General features: G+C 37.4%; 1 protein-coding gene across 1 annotated transcript in view; it reads left to right on the top strand.

Moving 5' to 3' along the window:
- The window catches only part of Atl3 (atlastin GTPase 3), a 52,098-nt gene extending 37,028 nt beyond the window's left edge, over positions 1-15,070 (top strand). Inside the window, exons 7-11 of the mRNA XM_015507002.2 lie at positions 6,990-7,121; positions 7,694-7,750; positions 8,882-8,953; positions 9,315-9,746; positions 10,568-15,070. Of these exons, the coding sequence (XP_015362488.1) occupies positions 6,990-7,121; positions 7,694-7,750; positions 8,882-8,953; positions 9,315-9,746; positions 10,568-10,654 (780 nt within the window). The 3' untranslated portion in view covers positions 10,655-15,070. The remainder of the gene's footprint in view (positions 1-6,989; positions 7,122-7,693; positions 7,751-8,881; positions 8,954-9,314; positions 9,747-10,567) is intronic.
- The last annotated feature ends 1,784 nt before the right edge of the window (positions 15,071-16,854 follow it).

Below are 16,854 nucleotides of genomic sequence, written 5' to 3'. Positions count from 1 at the left end.
AGGGGTACTTGACCACTGAGCAGCATCTCCAGCCCTATTTTGTATTTTATTTATAGACAGGGTCTCACTGAGTTGCTTAGTGCTTCATTTTTGCTGAGGCTGGCTTTGAACTTGTGATCCTCCTGCCTTAGCTTTCCAAGCTGCTGAGATTACAGGCATGTGCCATTGCACCTGGCTCCCAGCCCTTGTTTTTTATATATTTTAATGGTTGGGAAAAAAAATGAAAATAGGAATAATATTTAAGACATGTAAATTATCTGAAGTTCAGACATCAGCAATAGCTGAAGTGTTAGTGGGACATAGCACATGTTTATGTGTCAGCTATGGCTGCTTTCCTGTTACAGTAGCAGAGTTGAGGAGCTATTTAAAATATTTACTCTCTTGCCTTTTATAGAAATCATTTGCTGACCTCTGCATTAGCTAATTGTTTCTTGAGAAAGCACAGTAACCTCAGTAAGACTAGAGGTGCCTTAATATGTGAACATTATTTCTTTTCCTTCCTTCTTTGTTTTGGTACTGGGGATTAAACTCAGGGATGCTTTACTGCTTTACTATTGAGCCTACATTCCAAGTCCTTTTTCTTTTTTCTTTTGAGACAGGGTCTTGCTTAGTTGCTGAGGCTGGCCTCAAACTTGTGATTCTCCTGTCTCAGTTTCCTGAGTAACTGGGATTACAGACATGTGCCAGTGTACCTGGCCTTTTTTTTTTTTTTTTTGGTTGAGGGTTTTGCTAATGTTGCCCAGGCTGGTGATAAAACTTATGGGCTCAAGAGATCATCCTGCCTCAGTCTCAGGAGTGCTGAGACTACAGATGTGTTCCAAGCCTGGCTGTTTCTTTTCCTTTTCTAATGTAAGTAACAGATCTGATCTTATGATTAGCTGGTGCCATGTCATTTTTTTTTTTTTTTTTTTTTTTTTTTTTTTTTTTNCGAGTTCAATCCCTGATACCAAAAGTGATCAAGTAGTGAATGCTTAAGAGAAATAGAATAGTCTATTAGAAAAAATAGTATTTAGAGTCCAGTTCACATTTTGCTCTTGACTTAATGTGACCATCAGAATTAGTTTACCGTGGCTGGGGTTGTGGCTTAGCGGTAGAGCGCCCGCCTAGGCTCTGGGTTCAATCCTCAGCACCACATATAAATAAATAAAGGTATTATGTCCAACTACAACTAAAAAAAAAGAATTAGTTTACCCTAATTTCTTCATCTGAAATTGTGATGGTTATATCCATCAATGATCTTTCTAAGAGATGTTATAATTATTGATTTACAAGAGATGGAAGTGAGGGGCTGGGGCTATAGTTCAGTGGCAGACTGCTTGCCTAGCGTGTGTGAGGCACTGGGTTTGATCCTTAGCACCACTTAAAAATTAACAAATAAAATAAATAAATGCTCTTAATCTGCTATTACAAAAAATAATGAAAAAATAGATATGGAAGTGCTAAATAAAGGAAGGCTATTTATCAAGTGAAGTTATCTTCCCAAGTAAAGGTACCATGATGCGTGTTGTTTTCATGTTGTGATTATAACAAAACCTGCCAGGTCAAGTTTTAATATCAGGAAGTGGATGGCAGGATAGAGGAATTAAGAATTGGGACTCTTAGGTTCCATTATCTTATTTTTGTTCCTTATTCATCAAGGCATTTTGTTCCTCATTCATTAAGTCATTTAGTGGCTGGCCCACAGTTTGCATGTGCTAAGCTGAGTAGTTTGTTTATAAGCTGCTCAGTTCCTGGTAAAGTGTTGATAATAATAGCTACTAGTTTTGGAGACCTAGCTGAGTTGCCATTGCTATGCAAGGTGCTTTCATACTGAGGCTCCCAATAATTTAATGAAGTTGATGTCATTTCCCTTAACTTACAGATGAAGAAATTGGTAAAAATTAGGCATGTTAAGTAATTCAAAGTGCTCAGTGAAAGTGTAGGGAAGATTCACATTCCAGATTCTGATGTCCCAAAGCTGTACTGTCCAGAAATAGAAATTCTTTGTTGTTTATTGGAAGTTTTTCAGAGGATATGTACTATTTAGTTACCAGAGGAACTTGCCTTTCAAAGTGGAAGGTTTTCATAGCTTCATATTAAATATAAAATGCATCATTTTTCACTTTATTTGATTTAGTGGATCCAAGAAAATGAATGTACTTAACCAATTCAAGACTTACAGTCTAGCTGATCTTAGTATTGCAAAAGGAACCCACTTTTAGAGGTTAATCTTGACCTTCTATTTGTTATTTATATGATAATTTTAAGTTGTTGGCAGCATTCTTGAAGAGGAAACTTGCAGACTGTTATATTGTGATTGAAAAATCCATGATTAAGATCTGGCTTTGGGGTTGGGATTGTGGCTCAGTTGTAGAGCTCTCGCCTCACAAGTGCGAAACCCTGGGTTAGATCCTTAGCACCACATTAAAAAAATAAACAACAACAAAAAAAGGTGTTGTGTCCAATTACAACTAAAAAATAAATATTAAAAAAGATCTGGCTTTGGGAGAGAAATCTGCTTAGGCAAACATGAGTTAGAAATCTCTTACCTAATAAAAGCAGTTGTGAAGGAATTTTCAGAGTTAGGTAGGGAGAAAAAGTTGAGCGTGAATTTGCATGTATCTGTGTGTAGGTTATATATATGTATGTGTGTGTGTATTTTTGTTTTGGTATTGGGGGATTAAACCCAGGAGCACTTTACCACTGAGCTACATCTTAGCCCTTTTTTAATTTAAAAAAAATTTTTGGGAGTACTTGGGATTGAACTCAAGGACACTCAACCACTGAGCCACATCCCCAGCTCTGTTTTATATTTTACTTAGAGACAGGGTTTCCGTTGCTTAGTTTTTTGCTGAGGCTGGCTTGGAACTCCCAATTCTTCTGCCTCAGCCTCCCGAGCTGCTGGGATTCCTGGTGTGCCCCACCGTGCCCAGCTAGGTCTTTCTTTATTACATGAAAGAGTAAGTTCAGGAATAAATATAGGGGGACTGGGGTTGTGGCTCAGTGGTAGAGTGCTTGCCTAGCACATGTGAGGCACTGGGTTCGATCGTCAACACCACATGTAAGTAAATAAAGGTATTGCGTCCATTTACAACTTTAAATAAATAAATGAATAAATATAGGGCTGGAGGTATAGAGCTCAGTGATAGAATGTTTGCCTAGCGTGAAGACTTGGGTTTGATCCCCAGCACTGCAAAAAGCAAAACAAAAAATGGTCAGAATATGTTAATGAAAACACGGGCAGCATCACAATAATCAAAGCACAAATGTGTTGGTATGAGCTATAAACTTTGTAGTACTGGGGCAGTATCAAAATTTAAAATGTCTGTATTCTTTGATATCCAGTATTCTCCTTTTAGGAATTTATCCAAGGAGTTTTCCAAATCAGTGGAAAAAAAATGTATGTCCAAGGCTAAAACTTCACTAGTATTATAATTATGGAGAGTAGTTGGAAACAACCCAAATGTATGTTTATCAGGAATTGGTTAAATTAAAGTACCTCGGTACAGAGGAATAAAATGTGATCCTTAAAAAGGATAAGATATTGGGCTGGGGTTGTGGCTCAGCAGTTGAGTGAGACCCTGGATTCCATCCTCAGTGCCACATAAAAATAAATAAGTGAAATAAAAGTTTTGTGTCCAACTACAACTAAAAAAAAAAAAAAAAAAGGATAAGGTATATAGGTAGATCTATATGTATTTACAAAGAAAGATTTTCATGATAAATTATTAAATGTGAAAAGATTGCTCAGTACCAATATGTAGTATGATCCTGTTTGTTTTAATATACATATGTTTTTTTAAGTACTTTTTCAATAGAAAGATTTGAAAAATGATTTCCTTTTTTTGCTTTATTTAAAAAATGTCATTAGTTAAATAGTCCTCTGTGTCTATGAGGATTGCTTGTGAAGAATTCTTTTAGGGCTGGGCGTGGTGGCGCACGTCTGTAATCCGGGGCTGTGGTAGGAGGATCGAGAGTTCAAAGCCAGCCTCAGCAAAGTCCAGGCACTAAGCAACTCTGTGAGACCCTGTCTCTAAATAAAATACAAAATAGGGCTGGGAATGTGTCTCAGTGGTCAAGCCCTTGAGTTCAATCCCCAGTACCAAAAAAAAAAAAAAGAATTGTTTTAGTTCTGCGAAAGTTTATGTATAGTCATGTGCCACATAATGACATTTCAGTCAGTGACAGACTGTATACCCAGTGGTCCCAAAATATACATGGTTCCATATATATTTTTACATAGCCTACATATGTAGTAGGCTATCCCATGCAGACTTGTGTAAGAACGAGCCATGAGCTCACAAGAGGAAATTGCTTAATGAAACAGTTCTCAGGGGCTGGGATTGTGACTCAGTGGTAGAGCACTCGCCTAGCACATGTGAAGCACTGGGTTTGATCCTCAGCATCAAGTAAAAATAAATAAATAAAACAAAGGTATTGTGTCCACCTTCAACTTAAAAAAAAAAAAATGTTTTCAGATTGTCTCCCTGCTGTTAAGTGATGCATGACTGTACTTTTTAGAATTGGAGATGGATATTTTGTAATTTTAGGAAACCTTTTAACCACATTGAAGCATTTTGAGTCTAGAGTAGATGCTACATTGCAAACAACAGGTGACTTTTTTGAGTGTTTGGCCGATGCTGGCCTAAGACCCACAGCCTTTTTCACAAGACGCCTGTAAGTAGAGCTGATGTATTTCTCAAGAGTTAAAAAACCTGGATGTTGGGGTTGGGGATATAGCTTAGTTGGTTGGGTGCTTGCCTCTCATGCACAAGACCCTGGATTCAAATCCCCAGCACCAAAACAAAACAAAACCAAAAAAACCCTGTATGTTGTATTATCTGAAGTTTACTTGTGTAATTATTTGATTTAGTGTTCATAGTCTTAATTCCATATAAGTTGGAAAAGCCAACCTTAGAATGGTTAGGGGTAATTCTTTGGAGAACCTTAATGTAGTTTCTATAGAAAATTTAAATTTCGTAAGAAGCCATTTCTACAGATGTTTCCTCAAATCTTTTAGGAATTGTTTTAGTGGTTTTATTTTACTATACTTTTAAAGATTTGACTACTTAAACAGCTACCAAATACCATCTTCATTTGTGGTGTAATAGAAACTGAGCTGCTGCTGCCTGCTTGTATTAATTAGCTAGGAGATTTAGCTGCTTTTTAAGACCCCATTTCATCAGACCCAATTTGACTTTGTCATTAGTATAAAGAAAAATGTCTTTTCCTAACTACTGTAGTAGGGAGATGAATTTAGTTACTGTTTAGTTAGAAATTAAACAGAAAGGTTTGTAGAACACAATCTTTGACATCATGAGAGACAGAGCTTATCTCTGTTGGTATATAGTTTTTGTCTGTTCTGATTTGAAATAATGGTATAACATTCATAAAAACATGAATGGCTTAGGATCTGTAAATGTTGGTAAAATGCAATCTGTAGTACCTGTATCCTGCCAGTTCCCTGCATGAAATATTTTTTGGAACAGTCTTTCAGTATGATAAAAATTGAAACCATAAAACAATTTAAATAGATAATACATTCCTATGTTTAAAATTCCAAAAAGAGTTAAGCTTTTGGTGAAAAGTCTCCCATTTTTTATAAGCTTCCAGAGTTTCTTTAGTATATGCAAGCAAATATGAATTTGCATAGGATTTATCTTTTATTTTTTGTTTTACTGGGAATTGAACCCATGGCTTTGTGCATACTAGGCAAATGCTCTGCCACTGAGCTATATCCCCAGCCTTTTTAAAAATTTTACTTTGAGACACGGTCTCACTAATTTGCCCAGGTTGACCTTGAACTTGGGATCCTCCTGCCTCAACCTCCCTAGTTGCTGGAATTACAGGTGTGTACCATTATTATGAATGGCAGATACTTTTTTAATGCAAGTTTATAAGAAATTTGTCTCATTTCTTTTCTTGAAATTTTGTGCTTTAAATTTTAATATTATAGTTAGGTTTGTGGGGTGTTAAAGAATTCTTACCTTGTTATGAATTCCAGCCTACTTTATTTTCAGCTGGAAGTTGGGAACTCAGGAAGATGTTAGAAGATTATACAAATAAGATTTGTCTTTTAGTTTTGCTTCTTTACTGTTGGAGAGGCTAATTTTCACTTTAAGGAACTAGTTCTTGTTTGATCACCTTCCTGAATCCTCTGTGGGAACTTTGTAGAACCTGTAAAGCGTCTGTCACCTTTCCTGACACAATGGTTTTTTTCATCTTGAGGTAGCCCAGAGAGTTATCTGAGGAGATAATAGGAAATAACAGCATGAGGCATAGGGGCTTCTACCTCTTCTATCTCTTAAATGTTAACAAAAATAAAGCATATTAATGAACAATGATTTCCGGTTGATATCAAGGGCTAGTGAGAGGGTGCAGCAAAAGCCTGAGACAACTTGAAAGGTTGTTTATGTGGGTTAGTTTTTTTTTGGGGGGGGTGGGGTGCTGGTGATTGAACCCAGGGCACTTTACCACTGAACCACATCNCCACATCCACAGCCCCCCCCCCCTTTTTTTTTTTTTTAATTTTGAGACTGGGTCTCACCAAGAAATTGAGCCTGACCTTGAACTTGCTATCCTCCTATCTCAACCTCCTGAGTCACTGAGGTTACAGGTGTGCACCACTTTGCCTGGCTGTTTATTAGTTTCTGAGATCTTATTAGTAACATTGTTTTAAAAATTGAAATTTCTTGAACAGTTAGGGAATAGACTGAATATCCCAGAATGGAAACCAGGATAAGAATATTTTATATATTCTTTTCTGAACTAGAGAGGACTTCACATGCCAGAAGGGAAGGAGACAAATAGAGGTGCATTTGAACAGAGATCTGTCAGCATCCTGGTACTATCCAGGAAGTATCAAACATGCATATAATCTGGGATTCCTCTCACTACTTTTCAGCAAGCAAATGTTAAAATAATTGGATACACTATGAAGTTTGTGTTTATGCTCACTTTGGTTGAATAAGGCTGTTTGGATTCTTGTCTCCTTCTTCATGGTTCTGTGAACAGATATTGCTGGTGAATTCAAAGAGCAGTTGCAGGCGCTGATACCATATGTATTAAATCCATCTAAGTTAATGGAAAAGGAGATCAATGGCTCAAAAGTTACCTGCCGCGGACTGTTGGAATATTTTAAGGTAAACATGGGTTTTATATTTAAACTGTTTGATTTTTGATAAAACGAATCTAGGTTGTAAACCATCCTGAATTTTAATATTCTGAAACTTCAAAATTTCCTGGAGGAGATGGTGAAATGCATTTTGAGACCTCAGTGCCCTTCCCAGAATGGGCCGCTGGGTGGCAGTCTGGGTCTAGGAACCAAATGGATGTTCTTTGCACTCTCTTTGAGGAGTGTTTACAGTTGCATAAGGAAGATGGTTCTTCAAGGAAGATGGTGTGGACAGGAGATGGGTAGGAAGTTGTGACCCGACTACCTCCAGGCGGATGGTCTCTCTGCCCAGGTTGTGGTGAGACCAGTGTGCATGGGGAGTCTGGGAAAGGATTGCTAGGCTTTTGCTGCTTGAGAACATTTTTAGATAAAAATGCTAACATGCGCTCAAAGGTGTGTTGTGTTTTTGCTAATTCCTGGTTGTTGATGTAGGTCTTTAGGAAATTGCAGTTGTACGGTCCCCATTTCAAAAAATTAGAGCATGATTAAACTATGACAGAATGACTTTTCTCATAATAATTCTTATGTTTATATTCTAAGGCATATATTAAAATTTATCAAGGAGAAGATCTGCCTCACCCCAAATCCATGCTTCAGGTAATCAGTCCTTTGATATCTTAAATGGTATCCTTTAATTGCTCAAGTTGTTGCAGTTACAGTAAAACAGAATCCTGTAAGAAGAGAATGAAACAACTCGCCTTTCCCATAATGCTAGATATGTTGATGTTTAGCACACCTTGCTGCATTGTGGGTGCCTTTTGGTTTTCTTGTCTTCATTCACAGTGGTACAGTTAAAACAGGTTGACCTCTCCTTCCTGTTCTTCCTCCCACATAAACTTTGGGAAACATTGCTTCATTATCCCCAGGCGAAGCATACCCACTGTACTAGACAAGTGACTTCTAGTCATCTGGGGTTTACTTCAGTAGGACATGTCTTGACTTGTCTACTTACGATGCACACTGTTCAGGTTTTTTATTTTCAAGTAGAAAAAAATCATTTGTTTGAAACACTTTCTGACTTCATTTGCTGAACATAAGGGCATTTATTGCCAAATACTGATTTCTTTAGTAGCAAAACATTTTCAAAAAGGTAGGTAGAGCCTGTGATTGACATCATAAAGATATGTGTGTGTGTGTGTGTTTATTTGCATCTATTTCTTTTCTTTCTTTCTTTCTTTTTTTTTTGTGGTGCTGGGGATTGAACCTAGGGCATTATCCAAGCTAGACAAATTCTGTACCACTAAGCTATATTCATAGCTCAAGCCTTTCTTTTTTTGGTACCAGGGGTACTTAACCACTAAGCCACATCTTCAGCTGTTTTTTTACATTTTATTTAGAGACAGGTTCTCACTGAGTTGCTTAGAGCCTTGCTAAGTTGCTGAGGCTGGCTTTGAACTTGCAGTCCTGCCTCAGCCTCCTGAGCTGCTAGGATTACAGCTTTCATCTATTTTTTTACATTTAAAGTTGAAGCAAAGGAAATGATGTTTTCCTTGACTTTAATTCATGCTAAAGATTTTAGATCAAAGAAACATGTTTTGGTAGAAAGTTTGGTAGAAAACGTGTAATTTATTCATTAATTGATGATATATGAAGACCTGAAAAATAGCAGAAGGTCAATTAAAAAACAGCAAAAGGTCAGTAAAAAAAACGAATGGGGAAGAAGGTAAGGGATGGTTTTTACTTGGTAAAATGGAAGGATTTGTAATTTATGCTTTCATTTCTTAAAAGGCCACTGCTGAAGCCAACAATTTAGCAGCTGCAGCCTCTGCCAAGGACATTTATTATAATAGCATGGAGAAGGTATGTGCTGCATATTCCTTTTTCTGAAATATGTGTACCCTGTGCATTGTTGCTTAATTGAAAAGTCCAAACTCGATCCTGCTTAGTGCATCTTCTGATGAGGCAGCAGAGCTGTTTTCAGGTCCACCTGGTGATCGGGGGCCTTCTGATTATTAACATTTCTAACCAAGGTTTTATTACAGTGCAGCTGCTCTTTCCAATTACTAGTACTCTGGTGGTTTAAGTGACTTTATTAGCCTTGATCATCATCTCTCTAACATTAAGTTCTAATATTTTAAAACATCTTCTATGTCTTTTCACTTGTTTTATTCAGCACTTGTTTTTGAAGGGATTTTCAGTATGCCATTTTTATTCTTTTTAGGTTTGTGGGGGAGAGAAACCTTATATGTCTCCTGACATTTTAGAGGAGAAGCACTGTGAATTCAGACAACTGGCTCTGGACCAATTTAAGAAGACCAAGAAGATGGGTGGGAAGGATTTTAGCTTTCGCTACCAGCAGGAGCTGGAGGCAGAAATCAAGGAACTCTATGAAAACTTCTGCAGGCACAATGGTAGCAAGAATGTCTTTAGTACTCTCCGAACCCCTGCAGTGCTGTTCACAGTCATTGTGATTTTGTACATAGCCTCAGGCCTCACCGGCTTCATTGGTCTTGAGATTGTGGCCCAACTGTTCAACTGTATGGTTGGACTGCTGTTAATAGCGCTCCTTACTTGGGGGTACATCAGGTATTCTGGTCAATATCGAGAGCTGGGCGGAGCTATTGACTTTTGTGCTGCATATGTGTTAGAGCAGGTAAGTGTTTTTGCTGGCTGAGAGTTGATAATGGACAGATATTTGTGTTTCTGTTATATCTCAGTTTGGGAGAATTTCATAGTGAAACGAAGCATGAGAAACTTACCTTGTTCATTTTTTTATGATGGATTTTATATATTATTTTTCTTTAGAATATTAATGTTCCTAATATTTTGTTTTCTTGCCTAAAATTAGTCTTTGATGCAAAAAGTTTTGAACTTGGATGTATTTGTTCCTCGTGGGACACTTTTAAAATTACATGCTCTTTAAGCACAATTCCAGTGTAATTCTCTTCTATGCCCACTCCCCTGATTAATTTGTTTCATGAAAAATCAAGAGCTTTGAAAAAAATAAGAACTCAACAAAATGTTCTGTTTTGAATCCTATTGGGTTAGAAAATGGCCTCTCCTTCATTTAAAAAATCTTGCAAAAAGCCAGTGGCTTGGGCTGGGGCTGAACCTCATTGGTAGAGTGCCCACCTCGCATGTGTGAGGCAAGTGCTCTACCACTGAGCCACAATCCTAGCCCCAAATCTTAGAGATCTTTGAGCCTGGCTTGTTTCTTTTCCTGAGTAACATGAACAGATCAGTTAGGTCAAGTAGCATATGAAGCCAGGCAGGCCACCCACACTTCCCCAGCTATGGGGGCAGATGCTCCACTGACTCTTGGGAGTTAGCTGCTGCCATAGCCTCCCCTCACCCTGCATTCTCATTTTCCTTCTTTTGGCAGCATACTGATGAGGAAAGTTTATTTCTAAGGACTGTCTTGGGTTCTGTGTTGTATTTCATTAACTTACATATTGAATAAATGGACTTTTGCAGGTTTCTTCTCATATTGGTAATTCTACTCAAGCTGCTGTGAGGGATGCAGTTGTTGGGAGACCACCTATGGATAAAAAAACTCAATAGCATCTTAACAGATCCAGCAGGAGCCCGACCAGTTCCTGGATTCTTGGATCTCTTCATGGCCCTGGATCCAGGTCCAGAGGAAGGGCAGATCGGAAACCATCTGACAAGAGCTGCAACAGGGAACTGCAATAAATGAACTGACCTCTTCTGTGGTTTCAAATTCTTAAACACATTTCCATTTCTGTTGGAAGCATTCCTTTTCTTGCTCTTAGATCCAAGTCCATATCTCTCTTGTTATTCTCTGCTTTGTGCACTTTATAGGCAGTGGGGGAAGCTAAAGAAAAATGTGGAAATGCAGCTTTTAAGTCTTTTATGTGCCACTCTAGTGCCTTTTAAGATTGAATCCATGCTTTTGTGGACACAAAGGGGAAGAGATGGAGGATAACCTCATGAAAATGTGCTATTGTGGGTGAAACTTGTCAATTCTTGCATACCTTACTCATTTGAGACAGTTTCCTTTTTTAAAAAGTTTACAAAACTTGGAGAAGCTTCAGAACTAAAGACTAACTGAAAATGATGCCACTACACTTTTAAAATCTTATTTATAATTTTAAGATTCTGTTTGCCATATGCCACGGGAAAACCATATCATATTTAAATATACATACTTTAGAATATAAGGTCTTTTACTTGATAGCTTGGTAGTTTTGTTGAATCTGCTTTATTTTTTGTTCCTATGGCTTTTAGTACAGAGGTAAACATGCCTGAAAAGCCGGAGTAGCCCATAATAAGAGGAATGAGAATGGATACTTTAATGAAAAAGCTGAGTTTGAATGAACCTGTGAACGTTTGTCAGTCACTTGAACTTGTGCCTTCGTTTTTTTTTATAACATATATATGTTATACGTAGCTCTCAAACAAAATTGTCATTTGAGATATTTTGTTTTTGAGTTTTGCATGAGTATAGAACTTTATATTAAGGATTAGAGGAAAGACTACCAAATATTAATGCCTTTAATGTCCTTTTTCAAGTGACTTAACAGTAATTAATAATTGAATTACCTGACTTAAAGTCTTTGCCCAAACTGTTTATTTATATTCTTCTATGCACTAATGTGCTTAATAACGAAGCTAAAATTGTTAATTTCACTTCATGAGTCTTCCTGTATTTACTTTTAGTGTTCATTAGTCTGGTAGCTTTAGAATAACTTTGGCTTAGGAAGGACCAAAGTCCTACCCAAATATAGATAATATCTAGAATTATCTATGAATTTTTAAAAAAATTTACTTTATGAGATGAAAAAGTTTTATCTGTTGGTTGCTTTGTTTTCTTTGATTTATAATGGTGAATTGCAGATTTTAAAACTTGCCTACAAGTATTTATATAAACATTCAGGTATATGAACCTTGATTTTTAAGATAATTTGATTTTTGTTGTGGGAGGGAGGTTGGAGGGCTTAGGCAACACCTGACTGAAAATTTTATATACATGAAGTATGAATGGAAAGGAGAAAAAAGAAAGTATAGCATTCAGTTGCTGTCAGGGAATTTTCTTTTGACAAAACACTTTACCTCTCAAGTATTTTTATAAATCCTGAATTAATTCCAAGTCTTTTACATATTTTCATATTTACATACCATCTTGTCTTGAAGTTCTTGCTATTTTATTCACTTTCTGTTAACATTTTAGAAAAATTTCAGCTTGTTCTAAAAGCTGTTCACTTGCATCTGAGTGATAACCAAGCTTTGACTAATAAATTGAAAGCTCACTTTAGAAATTTTGGTGCATTTTGAGGTGACTTCTCATCTCTCTGAAGGTTCATACTTATAGGCCTTGCTGATAACTAAAATTTTAATAAATTCTATAAGTAAATTTACATCTAAGTAAATTTACAGATTTCAGAATAATTGTCCAAAGTGGTTCTACATTTAAAAGTGACAAAGGATGATGATGCATCTCTTTATTCTAATACAGAAGTATTTTGTTTCTTTTTTAAAAAGTATATGATTTAATAATGTCTTAGGATTTTGTTCCTGTTTAATTCACCATTTCTGTTTTGGTCTTCTACAGGAACAACCTTTACAAGAATTACTCTGAGTTTTTTTCATTGTTTTTAGTTACCTTACTCTGCCTCTGGAAAGTGTTTATGTAAAGTTTTGTGTGACAGTTCTTTGGCCTCTTTTTTTGGCCTCTTTTCTCTTTTAACAGTAAATTGATGATTTTATATCAACCTTTTCATGAATGATGTCTTCTCATTGCTTATAACCAGGTTGAAAATGTCTTTTCCATTTTTTTCCCCCTCCAGTCTTTGCTTTGCTTTGGGCTATTGTGTAAGAGTCAGTGTTCACTGCTCTGTCACTGCTGGTGGACATTCATGCACACATCGTTAATTTGCACTTTCTTAACAATATGTGGAGCACATTTTTATTAAACTGTACGTGGAAATTTTTTTTAAAATTCCATTAAAATAACTCATTTCAGGAGAAATTGCCACTTTTTTTTTTTGTGGGGGGGGTGCTAGGGATTGAACTCAAGGGCACTCAACCACTGAGTCCCATCCCCAGCTCTATTTTGTATTTTATTTAGAGACAGAGTCTCACTGAGTTGCTTAGCACCTTGCTATTGCTGAGGCTGGTTTTGAACTTGCAGTCCTCCTGCCTCAGCCTCCCGAGCCGCTGGGATTATAGGCTTGAGCCACCGCACCCGGCATGCCAGTTTTAATACTTCCAATTTGCTTATAGTTAAAATAGTAGAATCGAAGTTTTGAGTCTTTCACTGAGAAATATTTCTAGATAAGTTTGTAGACAGGGCAAACTGTTATACTGTATGGTGATAAAAATCTTCACAGTTGTCACTTTTTTTTTTTTTTTTAAAGCAGTATACCAAAAAAATCTGCTTATTCCATGGTGGTTTATGTTTTAACAAAATTGCTTATTGTTTGTTTTATTTATTCTATTTTTTTCCTCTTACTTTGGGCAAAAAAACAAAAACACTGCCTTGTACTTGGAGTACTTTCTCTAGCAAGTCAACACAATGTTTCTAACCTGGCTTATGAAAATGGTGCCTTGGATAGGGTATGTTTGGTTGAGCACAGATATGTATGAGAGTTCTAGAGAAATTAGGTAGGTTGATTTCACCCAGACAAAAACAATAAAATAGCCCTCCCCCAGGATTAAAAAAAAAAAAAAGAATGAAACATATGTAAGTCTTCTTCATAGAACTGATCTTTTTTTTTTTTTTTTTTTCCTTTGTAGAACTATTGGAATGTAGCTCAGGATGATTTGATGTTTCCACTGAAGGTAGCCAACATGGGCTGTGTCATTTCAGTTTACATTTGGATCCAACAAAATTTTAGTCAAGGCATAAGGGCATAATGAAGATAAGCTTCAGTTATTAAAAGTACAAACTATCTGTAATTTTTTTAAATGACATTTAGAAGCCCATTGTAAAAGATTGCACTTGAGCAATTTTCCTCCTGTTATGAAAAGTCCCATTGTAGCTGTATTTTGGGTAGTGGTTCTCATCTACCTTGGAGTGCATTTAAGACTTTGTGATCCTCAGCTTTATACCCAGGGATTGCCTCTGTTGGTCTGGGCTATGTCCATGGAATCTTCACTTTTATAAACATTGTGATTCAGAGACCACAAGGAGACTAACCGAGAGGGTGGAAAGTACCAATAAAGGAAAATTTGGTGTTGTCTGGAGGCAGGTGGACAGCTCTTAACTTGACGTTCAGGATCAGCGGTCTGCTGTCAGCTACAATCACCAAGGGTTTACTGTGTTCAGAATAATAAGGGTGCCTTAATCCAGAGGATTGTTCTTCAAAATCGTCATAGTGCCTTCTAAGAGAAACGAATGTAACCAGTATCCTATATACTAACAGTATAATTAGGATTTTTTTTAAAATGTAATTTTGATAACCGTTTTTCTTTTAAAAAGCCAAATTCAGCACTGTGACTCAAATTCCTAAATCACACAGAAAACAAACTACAAATAAAAATAATGAACAAAAAAAGGAGGATGGGATTAAAACAGATAATTAGCAGCTGAAGTACCCCATATCAGGAACTTTCTAAGATCAAGAGGCAGAAGGGTTTTGAAAAACAAAAAATGTTTCTTTGTGAAGGAATTTCATGTGACAAATAAAATTTAAATGTAATGTTTTTAAGATGAAAGGAAGGTTGTAGTGATTCCCAAAGCTTTCTAATTCAGATGGACAAAAGCTATCATGGATGTAAACCTTAAAGGGGTTAAATCTTGAACATATACAAATGTTCCTCAGTTTTGTTTTTCTTTTCTTTAAAAAATGACTTGTTAAAATTACGTTTTGCTAGATCCTTGCCTTTGGATGGCTTCAAATTTTAATATAGTTTTTAAAAAGTGCAATGGAATGAGATTATGCTATTAGTATATTAAAAGCATGTTTCTGTTTTACTCCCAGTCATTTAATGGAATAAAGATCACAGTACCTTGTTGCTTGTTTTTCTTGTTCTGTAGCATGTAAGGACCTGTGAGTGTGAGATTGGCAAAGGGAGTAGAATCTCGGTGGGAGAGATCTGTCGAGGGGTTGTGTGTGGTTCTTGTCAGCCAGCTTTCTCAGTCCCACAGTCATCATGATCTGGTGTTTATTATCATAGTACTGTTGGCACAGCAGCTTAAAAGTGAAGGGAAACTTTATGTACAGTAACGTGGACTTGTGAGAACCTTTGGATATGTAGCACTTTGATTTGGTTGCCCTGTTTGGAGGCAACAGCTTAAATGGTTCCTTTTTGGATATGGGGAGGGTGGGAGGCAAAGCTCTGCTGAAAGGTTTCCCTTCTGCAGGTGACCCTGGAGGTGGCACCGAACTCCGCTCCTAATAGCTGGCCATCCCCTATATTGCCCTATGGTAAAAGAGTTTGAAGCACACTGGGTGGAGTAGGCAGCTTTCATCTGCCTAGTTCTCCATTCCTGAAGTGGTGATCTTGTGTAAGATGCTATCCTGGGTGCCCAGCAGGGTTCTTCAGTTTGGCAAGGGAGGGGGCGAGTACTTGGGTGCTTCCATTGGTGGTGTTGCCCCCACCAGCATAAGGTTGGGAGGAGGAGTGAGCAGGGTGAGGTGTGTGGTCCTGCATGGATGAGTCCAGTAAATTTATGGCTTGCTTTTGACTCCTGTTCCAGGTTGCAAAAAATAAGTCCAACTCTTAATCCAAAAATAGGATTGTAGCTGGGAAAAAGTTTTTGTAACTGGATTTCTAGGGCCAAAACTGACAACAGGCACTTAAGGGACTCAAGAGACCAATAGGACCAACAGTGGCCAAATTATCTGTTGTTGCAGATGGGTTTCTCGAATGCCCTAGGGGAGGGCAGATAGATGGTTCTAGGCTTATGTCATTACACTTAAATATCCCCAGAGGAAAGAGGCTTTTAATTAAGTTGTCTATTTAAGAATGTATTTCCATTCCCAGAGAAGACACCTGATTGGTGTGATGTGAGTCATGCTTCTTGCAATCAGTACTGTAGCCTGGGGACTCGGGCCACCTTTACCAGTCACAGCCAGGTCACAGGCACTGTGATTGGCAACTCCACTAGGACCACACAGAGATACCCAGTGAAGACTGCTGGCCAGACCAAAACAAATACCCACTTAAGTTACTAGTTACTCAAACTGGCCCATTTCGCAAACATGGGAGTGAGAACCTGGCATGTTTCCCAGGTTAAAGGTTTTGAAATGTACTTTTAAAGAGGGGGTAGATATTGGTTATGCTGCACAGCTCGTTAGAGCATTTTCACTGGTTTTTTTTTTTTTTCCTTAGCAGGACTTGAGTGTATTTGAGAGATAGGAAAGAAGTTACCAGTTATCCTTCATCATCTTTCATAAAAGCCTGACGTTTTTGGTCAGAGCAAACTGTCAAAATTGATACATTCACCAAGCCTTACAACAGCCTGGACACTTGTAAACCCTGTATTCATTTGGCTGATGAATGCTTTTTCCCTAAGGAGTATTTCCGTTTTGAGTTGTTAATCAATAGAGTCCCTCATGTCACCACAGAATCTGTTCCTAGTGTGTAAAGAAGCATCTGGAACATTCAAGCCTCCCCTTAAATGCATCTTACCTGCTTTTGCTCTCTCCTCACCCTCTCCCTTTTCCCTCCTTTGCCTTGGCCTTCCTCTCTACCCTGCCCCAAGGAATGTTTCTTGCCTGCACATCAATTTAGCCTTGAGCTGTTTTCCCCTTGCTCAGTTACTCATTCAGACTAAGAACAGTGGATTCTTGAAT

Source organism: Marmota marmota, unplaced genomic scaffold (genome assembly GCF_001458135.2).
Source record: "Marmota marmota marmota unplaced genomic scaffold, marMar, whole genome shotgun sequence".
NCBI classification, from domain to species: domain Eukaryota; kingdom Metazoa; phylum Chordata; class Mammalia; order Rodentia; family Sciuridae; genus Marmota; species Marmota marmota.
The sequence above is the reverse complement of the archived record's forward strand: the minus strand, read 5'-3'. Positions and strand labels throughout refer to the sequence as shown.